Below are 12971 nucleotides of genomic sequence, written 5' to 3'. Positions count from 1 at the left end.
AAGTTTTAAACATTGACCTGATAATAAAATTTAAACGGTAAGTGACCGTTATCTTAATAAAATGCCTGCTGGACGACCACCTGCAGTCGGCAGCAACTTTATAGTGAATTGTGAGGAGTTGAATAACTCCCCACAAGTTAAGAAGCAAGCAGAGTGAGCGCATGCAAGCAGTGGCCTACCAGTTACCAGTTACGCGGCGAATTCGCCCGTAGTAACGGTAGTGCGGAGAGAGAGAGTGGTGAACTGAGCACCAGACAAGTCCAAGGAGAGTCCGAGAGGGACAGCAATACAAGAGAGCGGCGAAGGGCCGTGGGTAGAAGGAAGTAACGGGACGGCACCGGACTTTGGACCCTGATATTAGTGCCGGGCACAGAGGACGAAAGGTCGAACGGTAAAACCGTGGACTTTGGACCAGGAGGCAAGGAGACGCCGATAACTAGCGGTAAATGGAGGCCTATATAAACCGGCCGAGCGCAGGAAGCTGGATCAGTCGATTTCTATCAAGTCAACAAGTAACAGTCATCAAGTGAACAAGTAACCAGTGAAACATCGTGAAGGAGCAAGTGAAGCCGTGCGGAGTCATCAAGGAAACAAGATCGCTACGTCGAGACGTTCGGGACTTAGAGCTAAAGTCTCCGAATTGAGACACAGGTAGCTGAGGTCCTTACGGCATCACACGGCTAAGTCCAGGCGCTTTGTTACAACTTCTGTCGCGATTTGAGCTTGGCATCCCACCCGGCGTGTCCGACAAAGTGAACAAATAGAGTCCTTCGACGAAGAACCGTGGGCTCAGAAGCAAAGTGTCCAGAACTAGCTACCTGCCTACAAGGACTGCATTGGCGAACTCCGGCGTATTCCTGATCGTCCTGCAGGAACTGTACAAGGTCCTGGTGCGACTAGCCCGGAAGGACGCGCGTTTGTTCAGCTGGTGTCTCGAAAGGCGTATGCGTTGAGAGCACAGCGGTCCACCGCTAGAGTCCCAGAACGGCAGCTTACCGAGTCGCCAACAAGGAGCGGAGCTGGTCGAGATAGCTGGTGGCGGACAAGGACAACGAGGACCCCAGGACGACGAAGACGAGCGTCGAGCGAGCAGCCCACACTTCGAATTCTTAAGCCTGCGGCAGAGAGGTTAGGGTGGAAGCGTTCGTCTAGAACCTGGCGTTTGACCCAGGGACTGCGTTGGCGGCTTCCGGCGTACGCCTGAACCGTCAGGTAGAAACTGAGCCGACGTCCGGTGCGACGGGCCGGAATAGTGCAAGGGACAGGAGGCTGCGGCTGCGAAAGGCGTACGCCTTGAGAGCACAGTGCCTGTTCACCCTAGTCGGGGAACGGTGACGCATCCCTAAGCCCTGTTATCCCGCCGAGCCAAAGGCGGCAGAAGGCATCAGAAGGTATCACGAGCATAGCAGGCGACAGAGACGTTACTCCGCATCAGTCATAACCCAGCGAGCCGATTAACGTGGGAAGGAACCGACGGCGGATCATATTTCTAAATATATTTCTTAATTGCACAAATTTAAACTGTTGTATATTTATTATACTATTTAAATAATCCTTTCCTTTAGTTAGAAATTGATGAGATAATTTACTAAATTAGTTAGTTGATGAGCTTGAATAAGCGTATGTTTTAATTTTAAAAAAAATTAATTATAATAAAGAAAATATTAAAATTTTATAACCAATAAAAAAACAGGTAATTTAAAGAAAAAGATAAGAAACATTTTCTAGCTAAATATATATATATAGCTAGACAATTATATATATATATATAAATATCATAACGAAGTCAAGGCAAAGTATCACGAGCTCAAATAAATACAAACGAAATAAAAGTAATTTTACATAAAATAATAAATTAAAAATATTAAAAATTAACGCAAAATAATAATCTTCTAAATAAAATTCTTGGGTACTCAGCCATAAAAATTAAAGCTAATCATCCTCTTCTATATTTTACATTAAGCCCCGAAACTAATTCTGACTCTACTTCAGCAAAACCAAAAGGTGTACGATTGCGCAATCTGAGCAATCTGTGCAATCGGAGCGCGCCAACCGTACTATTAAGACAATGATATCACAATATGTGAATCAGGATCATCGGACATGGGACCAACTACTGCCCGAAATCTCCCTCGCCAAAAACACCAGGATCTCAGATAGCTCGGGGTTTAGTCCGGCTTATCTAGTACAAGGTCGGGAGCCTAGGTTGCCAGATGCCCTCTTCGATGCGGTCGCACCCGACTTACATGCCTCGCCATTGGACCCAACGAAACGAGCCAAAAGGCTTCAGGAAGCATTCCGCACCGCCCTGGAAACCAATCAGATATCTTCTCAGGAACAAAGGCGACACTACGACCTGAGGCGACGTGAGTGGCGATTCCAATTAGGTTCACAGGTGCTAGTCGGTCTTCACCATCTGTCCAAGGCCAGCGAGGGCTTTAACGCAAAACTTGCACCGAAGTACGCGGGTCCATTTAAGGTGGTAAAATTTCTATCATCAAATGTCGTGCGGCTACAGCAGGTACATCTTCGCGCTCAGGCTAGGCAAGTTAGGTAACGTAGTACTAGGCTAACTATTTGGACACGGCACGGGGAGAAGTCATCGTGGCCCTCCGCCCACTTCTTTAACCACCCCGAAGTAAAGGGGGGTGCGAGGACGCTCAAGGCGCCTCACATTTTCCCACTAAAACAAACCCAGTATCTCAGCCATTGAAGGCAGAATTATGTTCTCATTATATGTTAAGTTTCCAAATATAGATTTAAGCTTAAAACCTAAGTTATCCCAGTTTCAAACATAAGCGCGCGAGGTTGCCAGTGTTGATCAGCAAGATCGGTCAGATGGCCAGTCGGGTCGAAAGTCGATAGTATCGGTAAGTTATAGCAATCACCCGTGAACATGCGAGCGTGCTGTTAAGAGCCAAGCGTGCTGCTAAAATTATCGCAATCACCCGTGAACATGCGAGCGTGCTGTTAAGCACCAAGCGTGCTGTTAAAATTAACGCAATCACCCGTGAACATGCGAGCGTGCTGTTTTCTCTACGCAATACGAACTCTTACCAGGCCGGGGAAAAGCGCGGGAAACTACCGCCGGTCTTTTCTACTCGCGACCAGGTTAGGGACAGGCTAATAAAATTTAGTGAATTTCACCGAGGGGGTTCTTCGGGCCAGTGAGGCTTCTAAGTTGCTTCTCCGAGGTTTCTCTACGCAACACGGACACCAAGGCTGCACGCGTGCCCATCCACGTCGGACAAGCTGCCATATTTTCGTTTTACGAGGTTTACTCTGCGCAATCCGAACACTTGCCGGACGGGCAAATCTCCGCCGATTTCCCCGCGCCCTCCCCTTCGCTCCGCGCAGGGCCCAGTCGAAATCCCCGCAAGTTAAATCTACGCCGGTCCCGTTTTCGTGTGGCGTTTCCAAGGTCTGTTTTCTCTACGCAACACGGACGAAGAGGCCGGCCACGTGATCCCGATAACAAAATCCCAGCGACAACTTCCAGTCCCGTTTTCGTCTCCTGTGTCTCTACAAATTTAACTGTAGAGGACTCTGGCCGGACTGAAGCCTATCCCAGCCTATGAAAAAGTCCTTTCATGTTTCAGCTAATAAAATTATTAATCAAACTAAAGCTAAGGGGAATAAAATATTTAAAAATCGTATTTAAATTTGATAATGAAAAACATATATTATAATATAACTTCCAAGTTACCCAATGATATGGTGACTGTACCGCTGGTTATGTTGATTCGTAGGGATGTGGCTGTAAGCAAACGCCACCAGAGGGTGATGCCTAATGCGCTGTTTGATAAATATTCCGGTCCCGTCTGTGTGGTTGCTCGCATAGAAGATGTAGCCAGTGAGATAGAAATGGTTTTTATTGGTTAGGTGCGTTTCTGAGAGGAGTATGATATCGATGTCCTGGGTGTTTAAGAACTGTAGAAGTTCATGTCTGTGCTGCGAAGCACCGTTGGCGTTTTAAAAGCATGCTCTTAAGGGATCCATTTAAGTTGACTTTTGTTGGATTAAAAGTTCCATGAGGTTGTTCTGGTTTCGCACTAGTTCCTGGAGGGTACCTTGCATTGAAAGCTTGATGTTCGTGAGTGTAGCTAAAGTAGCTTCGATGCTGTTTTGTATTTGTGGAGTTTAAGTCTGGTTTTGTTGTTTATAAGGTTGAGTTGGTCTTTGAGCGTTTTGCTCTGGAAGCGGAGTATATTTCGGTTTTGGTATAGGCGGGTGGGGCTGTAATGCTTCGGGCTGAGCGGTTCTGGTAGGCGATAATCCAGGGTATCGAAGTGCAGCCGCAAACGTAACTCCAGGAGTGGTTGAAACTTGAAATGAATCGATAAACGGAAACACGCTGCAACTTGTCGAATGAGTTAAGAAACTTGCAGTTGATAGATATGTCATCTAATAGGGAGGCCGGATTCAAGTCTGTTAAAACATGATGCCAAGCCATACCTTCCGTCTTTTCCTGGATTTTCGCGTTGAACTCCCTCGGAGGTTGCCGAATCCAAGCCAACACAATAGACGAGTCCGACCAGCAGTGAAAGTTGCAATTAAAACCTATGGTTCCCTTAACGTTTACGATAAGCTCAGCCAATAAACAAGCTGCTGAAAATTCTAATCTTGGTATTGCTTAAGCTTTTAAGGGTGCTATATTAGATTTGGCGCAGAGTAGATGGGCTTCAGCGTTTCCATTGGCCTCCGACCGCAAATATAAGCATGCGCCATAAGCTGCATCTCGACGGAAGCCTGCGATTGCATTACGAATCGTGAAAATTTTAGGTTCTGGACGATCGACAACTGAGAGGTTAACTCCCCCATGACGAAAGAAGGGGCTCTGGCAGTGTGTCATCCCAATCAATGTTAGTGTTCCATAGCGTTTGCCAAAAAATTTGGGATTTTGTAACAATGGGTGCTATTAAACCAAACGGATCATAAAATTTCGCAATTGTTGACAACACAATCCGTTTTGTTGCTCGTTGACTTGATAAAATTTGTGAAAATTTAAAGCGAAGATTATCCGAAGATGGATCCCAGACCAACCGCTTGATCCGGATGATAACCACAAATATTTTTCAGAATCCAAAAATCGGACGACAACTGGCTGTTCCCTACTCGCGGCATTTAGGGGATGTGTGTAACTTTTGCAGTTGTGCAGGGAAAAGACCATATGGAAAAACCCGGTCACACTTATTCGACGGACTTATCGATCGCCGATAATCATCGCCCATAACCCGAAAGCGGGATTATCGTCATCGTCCGACCTGGTCGCACTAACCGGCGCCTATATAAGCAGAGGCACGGCCTGAGGCCAGTCACTTGCATTCCGACGAGGTTCGAGGAAACATCACCAAGGACGAATATCCGGGTAAGTGTAAGGATCACCGACGCCCGGTGTGGTTTGCAAATAGGCACCCAAGCCTATAATACCCTCTGAAAGGTTTTAAAAATTTTTAATTTATATAAAAAGTATTGGTTTTTGTTATGAGATTTTCAATAACAAAGCCTTAAAGACAAGTTTAAGTTGTTTCCAGGACATATGCTTTTGTACTTTTGGTTTAAGTCTATATATTTATCTCAGTGAGTTACTCCCAGAAGACACGTTTCCGACCCGGAAACGATACGGAATAAACGGAAGGGCAAAACTAACGATGCCCGGCAAGTCGAAACACACCGTGCCCTACGCTCCCACATCCCACTAGAAAAACCAAGTAGATCACGCACAAAGCAGTGCAACACTTGCAAGCAGTACCTGGTTCGGGCCTCCAGCAGCGCGATACCAGCGTCAGTATCACTCAGTAGGCAGTCCTGGACTCGGACCCTCAGCAGCGCCGACGTCAACCCAGCAAGCAGATTCAAACTCGACACTCCCATAGCGCCGAGACAGTTTTAATTAGAAACGTAGCCCTAAACAAGCGTATTATCAATATAACCATACTCTGTAGCGTTCGATTGTTGTTATTCTTTGGAGAGTGGGAGGTAAATCGATCTAAGGAGGAAACAAATTTGTCTCGATTCATGGCCACGGCGAGCTATACCGCCTCTCGAAACAGGGTCGTTACAAAAGGCATCGGTATGTACCTCGGTGTCATACTTCGGGTACTATATAGCCAAAATAGGGGTGGAAGTCAAGCACTTAATCAAGAATTCGGTTGCATTCTCTTTAATAACGAAATAAAGCAGAGTTGTAAATAAACTTTCTAAAGTGTCCGGTGGAGAAAGGTTTTATTTTATATGATTTGATCTAAAAACTAAAAAAGGGTCTACAGATAATTAAATTTCTTTAGGTTGAGTGCTAGCCCATATTGGCTGCAAGTTCCTTTAACTTCTTTGAGGTTCGATACGGCTTCATATTCGTCCTTTGCTGGTGTCGTCTACGTAAGGAATGAAAAGGCCATTCCTTAAGTCAATCGTGTTGAACATCAGAGATCCTTGCAAGCGATCAAGCTGGTCATTAATCAGAGGAAACACGTCTGAAATCCACGCAAAGTTGTTGGGAACCGTCCATTTTCTTTGCAAGCACTACAAAGCAGTGCAACAATTGCAAGCAGTACCAGGTTCGGGCCTCCAGCAGCGTCGATACCAGCGTCAGTATCACTCAGTAGGCAGTCCTGGACTCGGACCCTCAGCAGCGCCGACGTCAACCCAGCAAGCAGATTCAAACCCATAGCGCCGAGACAGTTTTAACTAGAAACGTAGCCCTAAACAAGCGTATTATCAAATATAACCATACTCTGTAGCGTTCGATTGTTGTTATTCTTTGGAGAGTGGGAGGTAAATCGATCTAAGGTGGAAACAAATTTGTCTCGATTCATGGCCACGTCGATCTATACCGCCTCTCGAAACAGGGTCGTTACAAAAGGCATCGGTATGTACCTCGAAATCTAGTTCGCTTCGTTTTGATTGTTTTACTTTCGCACACGGAAACCACTTTGACTGATAAAAACTTCTGCTTGCAAGCACAGTTCTTCGCCTAAGTTGAATAGAGTGTCCATACATTCGCAGGGAACTATGAAGAAGGCTTAATCTTATTGTCTTTGCCAACTTTTCCTAACCCAATTAGATAAACACTGCACACTTTTAACTGGATATCGTCAACTACTGTGTCTTCCTGTAGACTCTGTGGCTGTAATTATACTGTTAATGGAAAAGTTACAGGCTTTGGTTTAATTTATTACACCTAAATGTTAATGAAAATGATAAATTCAATTTTCCATAAATTTCTTGTTTTTCTTTAAATAACAATTAGTTTTTTTCGCTATATCTGGAAAATAAAAAAACACAGGGAAAAACGTTGTTTGACCCACATCACTTTCTAAATCATAGCATAGAAAAATCAAGGTTTGATCTCTTAATAATTTTGTCGATTTAAACTTGAAAACCAGTTTAATAACAAAATAAGCAAAACTCTTTGCCTTCTGAATAATTTTTTTTTTTTTGCTTTCAGGCCAACAATTTATTGTAAAGATTTTCAAAATGATTAAGTACTTGCATGACCGCTTGGTAGCCGCTCAAGAAAATCTTGAAGCCATCAAGGAGAGCATTCGCTCTTGGGGCAAGGTACCCCTGTTCCAACGCAAGGACTTGAGTCCCCAACTTTTACTCCATACAGATCCACGTGAGCCCATATTGAGCGCCAGAGCTTCAAGGGCGGCAGTTACTCAACGTCTTATTGACCTTCTTATGTACGTAAATTTAAAGCTGTTTTTCGACATTCCACGTCGTTATAGCCTCCCCCCTGGTGAGCATGGGGAAGAAGATGAGGAAGGAGACGGTATTTGGCCACCAATTATAAGCCTGTCTGTCATGACAAGTGTTAAATTTAAGAAAAAGCGAGAGGCTGGTGATGAGGAAGACGACCTAGAGGAGTTTGAAGAAGAGCAATCGGAGAGCGAGGAGGAGATCATCACACCATTCCACCGATATGAACTGCTTAACGGCTTAAATCAGGAAGAGCGCAATCTTTTTCGTGAATACGAGAAATATGTAGACGCCAACATTGCAGAAAATCTAGTGGATGCCGTAATAACAAGCAGCACATACTTACGAATGGAGGTAGATAACCGGTATGAGAACAACACGCCCATCTTTGAAATATTTATGGAACTGCAGGAGCCCAACGTTGTTTACTTCCTCAACCTGGATACCTCCTCCAAGGCGGGGTTTGCATTCTTTATTGAAACATTACTTGAAGACATGAATAATATTATGAGCCTTCTGAACCGGGTCGCACAAGATCCCACTGAAATCACTGGTCAAGCTCCTTTAGGATTCTTTGGTAAGCAAACAACTTTTTTTTGACTTTTTTAGAAAGAATTCAAAAATTAAAATATTTTACACACATAGATGAACTGCAAGATAAAACCGAGCTGGACAAGCAGCGCTTGGAAATAATTAACAAAATTAAACTCGCACTTCAGGCTATCCGTGTTCATGGCAAAGGCTTTATGGAGTTCTCAAGCCTATGGATTTTGGACAAAATTACATATTTATCTGAAGTAAAAAAATTTGGTCGAAATTTAACTCTGGACGAACGTGATGCTGAGTTAGACCAGGAGGGAAGCTCAGGAGTTAAGCTACTGGGAATGGAGCACCCACCAGTTTCGGTCTATAAAGAACAGTTAGACAAGTTCATAGAGTTGCAGGATCAAATACGTACCTGGGATATCCATGAAGATTTTTTTGTATTTTTACGTCTGAATATGACTGGTTTTAAAGCTGCCGTTCTCAATCAAGTTGGACAATGGATCAGCCTCTTTAAAATGGATTTAATTAATCGTGTTAAGAGCTCACTCAAGGTAAGGAGTAAAATTTGAAGCGTATTTTCTTATAATATTTTTTTTAGGAGCTTCAAGACTTTCTGGATGAGGCCAATATAGTGCTAAAAGTAGAATTGCAAAAAGATGATTTCGAAGGCTTGGTAAAAATTTTATCTGTACTAAATCAAATTAACGAAAAACAGTTTATTTATGATTCAATGTTTGATCCCCTTAAGGAAATTATTGACTTACTCAGGCTTTATAATTACGAGTTTAGAGACACCGAGCTGGCTCAGATCAACGAGCTGCCAGATTCCTGGATGAAAGTCAAGCGTCTTGCAGCCACAACAAAGCAAATGATTGCCCCTATCCAAAGCTATCAAGTGGATTTAATCGAAAAGCGCATAATTCTTTGCGACAATATGGCCAACACTTATCGAAAAAAGTTTGTGTCAAAGAATTTCTTTTTCGTACCCTGTATAAACTGCTACGACCTAATCGACGAGTCAGATATGGAAATTGTTGCTCTTGAAGAACGTCAAAAAAGCCTTTCTGAGTCGGCTGTTCTGTTCGAACTGCAAGGTCCTGATGCTTTAAAAATCGAACTATGCCGATTCGACCTGAAGCTGGTGAAGACAATGTGGGACTTTGCACTAACTATACAGTCTACTATCAACGACTGGAAAAAGACACCTTGGAAGAAAATAGATATTGAAAATATGGACCAAGAGTGTAAAAAATTTGGACGAGAGCTGCGAGTCCTGGATAAAGCCATGCGAGCTTGGGAACCATTTATTTTTATGGAGGCGTCACTAAAGAATTTAATGACATCATTGAGGGCCGTAACTGAGCTACAAAACCCTGCAATTCGTGATCGTCACTGGATCGAGCTTATGCAAACCACCAATGTAAAGTTCAGCATGGATGACTCTACCACTCTTAAAGACTTGATTGATCTTAATCTGCACGAGTATGAGGAAGAGGTAAAAAATATTGTCGATAAATCAGTTAAAGAGATGGCCATGGAGAAACAGCTTCGAGACATAGCAACTGCTTGGGCAACGATGGAGTTTGGTAATGACTTACATGATCGAACAGGTATTAAGCTGTTAAAGGCATCCGAAGAGTTAATCGAGACCTTAGAGGACCACCAAGGTCAATTGCAAAATATGGCATCCTCTAAATTTATTTCATTTTCGAGCATGAAGTGCGGCTTTGGCAAAACAGGCTTTCCAACGCAGATCAGATAATTGGCTCTTGGTTTGAAGTGCAGCGTAAATGGCAATACCTGGAGAGCATCTTCATCGGCTCAGAGGACATCCGGTCACAGCTGCCAGAAGACTCAAAGCGCTTCGATTACATTGATAAAGAGTTCAAGGCTCTTCTTGCTCAGATGAACGCTGACCGCAACGTCGTTAGTTCCACAAACCGCTCTGGCAGTAAACTTTATGAGCATTTAGAATTGCTACTTAAAATGCTTTTACTATGCGAAAAAGCACTAAATGATTATTTGGAAACAAAGCGCTTATCATATCCGCGATTCTATTTTGTATCCTCTGCAGACCTGCTGGATATTTTGTCAAATGGGAACAACCCCTCTCTTGTTGCCCGACACCTTACCAAGCTTTACGATTCATTGGGCAAACTCAATCTAATTTCCGGCTCTAAGAATGCTGCCGGAATGGTAGCAAAGGAATTAGAGGAGTATGTTCCTTTTTTAGAGAACTGTGATTGCAGTGGTAAAGTTGAGGTATGGCTCAACCGAATAACAGACAAAATGCGCGATACTTTGCGTGACCAACTCAAGCGCGCTTTGACTTTTTACGACCATAAGCCGCGTCACGTGTGGATATTTGAATGGCCTGCGCAGCCCGCTCTCGTCGGCACTCAGATCATGTGGACTACAGAAACGAACGATGCATTTGCAAAGGTTCAGCAGCGCTATGAAAATGCATTAAAGGACTACAACAAGAAGCAGGTGACTCAGTTAAACAACTTGATAATTTTACTTTTGGGTGACCTAACCGCCGCCGAAAGGCAGAAAATTATGACTGTATGCACAATTGATGTTCATAGTCGTGATGTCGTTGCCACAATTATAGCCAAAAAGGTTGAAGTCCAGACTGCCTTTCAGTGGCAAAGCCAATTGCGCCATCGCTGGGATTCGAAGATCGACGATTGCTTCGCTAATATATGTGATGCCCAGTTCCGTTATGACTACGAGTATCTCGGAAACACACCTCGTCTTGTAATAACCCCACTGACCGATCGTTGCTATATTACTTTAACGCAATCACTGCACCTGGTAATGGGTGGAGCACCTGCGGGCCCAGCAGGTACTGGTAAAACGGAAACCACTAAAGACCTGGGACGAGCTTTGGGAATGATGGTTTATGTATTTAACTGTTCAGAGCAAATGGATTATAAGTCCATTGGAGATATCCACAAAGGTCTGGCCCAAACCGGAGCTTGGGGTTGCTTTGACGAGTTCAACCGTATATCAGTGGAGGTGTTATCGGTTGTTGCCGTACAAGTCAAGTGCATACAGGATGCTATTAAGGGCAAAAAGCAGACCTTCAGTTTTTTGGGGGAGCATATTGCTCTGCGAACAACAGTTGGAGTATTTATAACAATGAATCCCGGCTATGCAGGACGAGCGGAACTGCCCGAAAACCTTAAGGCTTTATATCGGCCATGTGCAATGGTCGTTCCCGATTTTGCTTTGATAAGCGAAATCATGTTGGTGGCTGAGGGATTCCAAGAAGCTCGTTTGCTTGCACGCAAATTTATTACACTGTACACACTGTGTAAGGAACTTCTATCTAAACAAGATCATTACGACTGGGGTCTTCGCGCTATTAAGTCAGTACTGGTCGTGGCTGGTGCACTTAGGGTAAGCTTACTATATTTTTAAAATATCAGTCGGAACTGACGACAACCTATTTCTTGATTGGAAATATTTATAGGCTCAGACAGCACTTACACTTAACGATACGAGTTCGAGATTTCGACTTTATTTCAAAATGATAAATCTAAGATTAATAATTTTTAAACCACACTCTTTTTTAAATGTGTATACTCCTTAGGTGATGCAATTTAAATCAAAACTAGTCGAATGCATTGACTTTGCATGGGCAAACAGTGCTTATTTGTGTTTCCAAAATACACAACATTAAAAAAAATTTCAATTTGGTCAAAGTTGTTTTCTAAAAGAAAACAAAATTCAAGAAATTTTAAATTCGGTCAATGTTGGTTTGGCGTAAGTGTTATAAAAAGGTAACAAATAAGTGTCCTTACATTTCCAAGGTTTTGAACACGAATTCAAACCACGATTTTTTTTTAATTGCGATTTGTTTTTATGTACGTCTTCCAAATGAGACGTCTAGGTGTACTTCGAAGTATGTCAATATGTTATCAATACGTTATTAAGTGATATTTATGCCTGACTATTTTTTGATAAGGGTAAACCACATGTTTGAAATTTTGCTCATTCACTTTTATGCTTCAATCAGATAACAATTTTTCCATTTAAGGTCATTTGTCATAATTCAGTTGCTTAAAAGCTTAGGATGAGGACGTAGACCAACCCGCGGTAGACCGAGGAGAAGTCATCGCTATATCGTCTGACAAGGGCGAGCCGGAGGACGCGGTCAAGGATGCGGACAAGGAGGGAAACGGGACGGAGACCGTTAGTCCCGAGGTGTACTCGGATGAGAACTACATGGCGCGGCGAAGGCCCGGATGGCTTTCCGCCGACTAAGAAGGGCGCCGGCAGGTCTCGGGCGAATCAGCCTAGGCCAGGTTACCCGTCGGGCAAGCCGAAGGAGTGGGTCTGCGGTGGGAGGACCGGCGGTAGGAGGACCGGCATAAGTCGGCCACAGAGTGGCAGCAGTGGATGACGCGCAGCAGCAGTCGCAGGAGCAGCAGCCGTCGCCACGGGGAACTGTCTGGGGAACGAGGTGCAGTTTTGGGAAATTTCAAACCTTTTGGGGAACTGTCTGGGGAACAGGCTAACGGAGCACGGCCATGGGAAAGGGGATCAAAAGGAGTACGAGTTTGCTGGGGGACTTGAATGAACGAACAACAGGGGCGAGGAAAGCACTACTTTCATCACGTTTCCGAAGAAAGGGTGAAATGTGAGATGTCTTTAAACTCCCTACAAATTTCGGTTCAGGAGAGCGGAACAGCGAAGAGGGCGAGAATGCCAGAGGA

At 43.9% G+C, this 12971-nt stretch overlaps 1 protein-coding gene and 1 pseudogene across 1 annotated transcript; one reads left to right on the top strand and one right to left on the bottom strand.

Annotated features, from left to right (window-relative positions):
• Positions 1 to 1936: 1936 nt before the first annotated feature.
• On the bottom strand, positions 1937 to 3663 carry LOC128265400 (NADH-ubiquinone oxidoreductase chain 1-like; annotated as a pseudogene).
• Positions 3664 to 7453: 3790 nt separating this feature from the next.
• LOC128265399 (dynein beta chain, ciliary-like) lies at positions 7454 to 12519 on the top strand. The gene is given in 5 exon segments (XM_053001379.1): positions 7454 to 8278; positions 8347 to 8798; positions 8846 to 9950; positions 9953 to 11652; positions 12328 to 12519. Coding segments are annotated over 5 exon segments (4251 nt in total). The 5' UTR covers positions 7454 to 7476.
• The last annotated feature ends 452 nt before the right edge of the window (positions 12520 to 12971 follow it).

Source organism: Drosophila gunungcola, unplaced genomic scaffold (genome assembly GCF_025200985.1).
Source record: "Drosophila gunungcola strain Sukarami unplaced genomic scaffold, Dgunungcola_SK_2 000121F, whole genome shotgun sequence".
Lineage (NCBI taxonomy): Eukaryota > Metazoa > Arthropoda > Insecta > Diptera > Drosophilidae > Drosophila > Drosophila gunungcola.
Note: the sequence above shows the minus strand (reverse complement) of the source record. Positions and strands in the feature narration are given on the sequence as shown.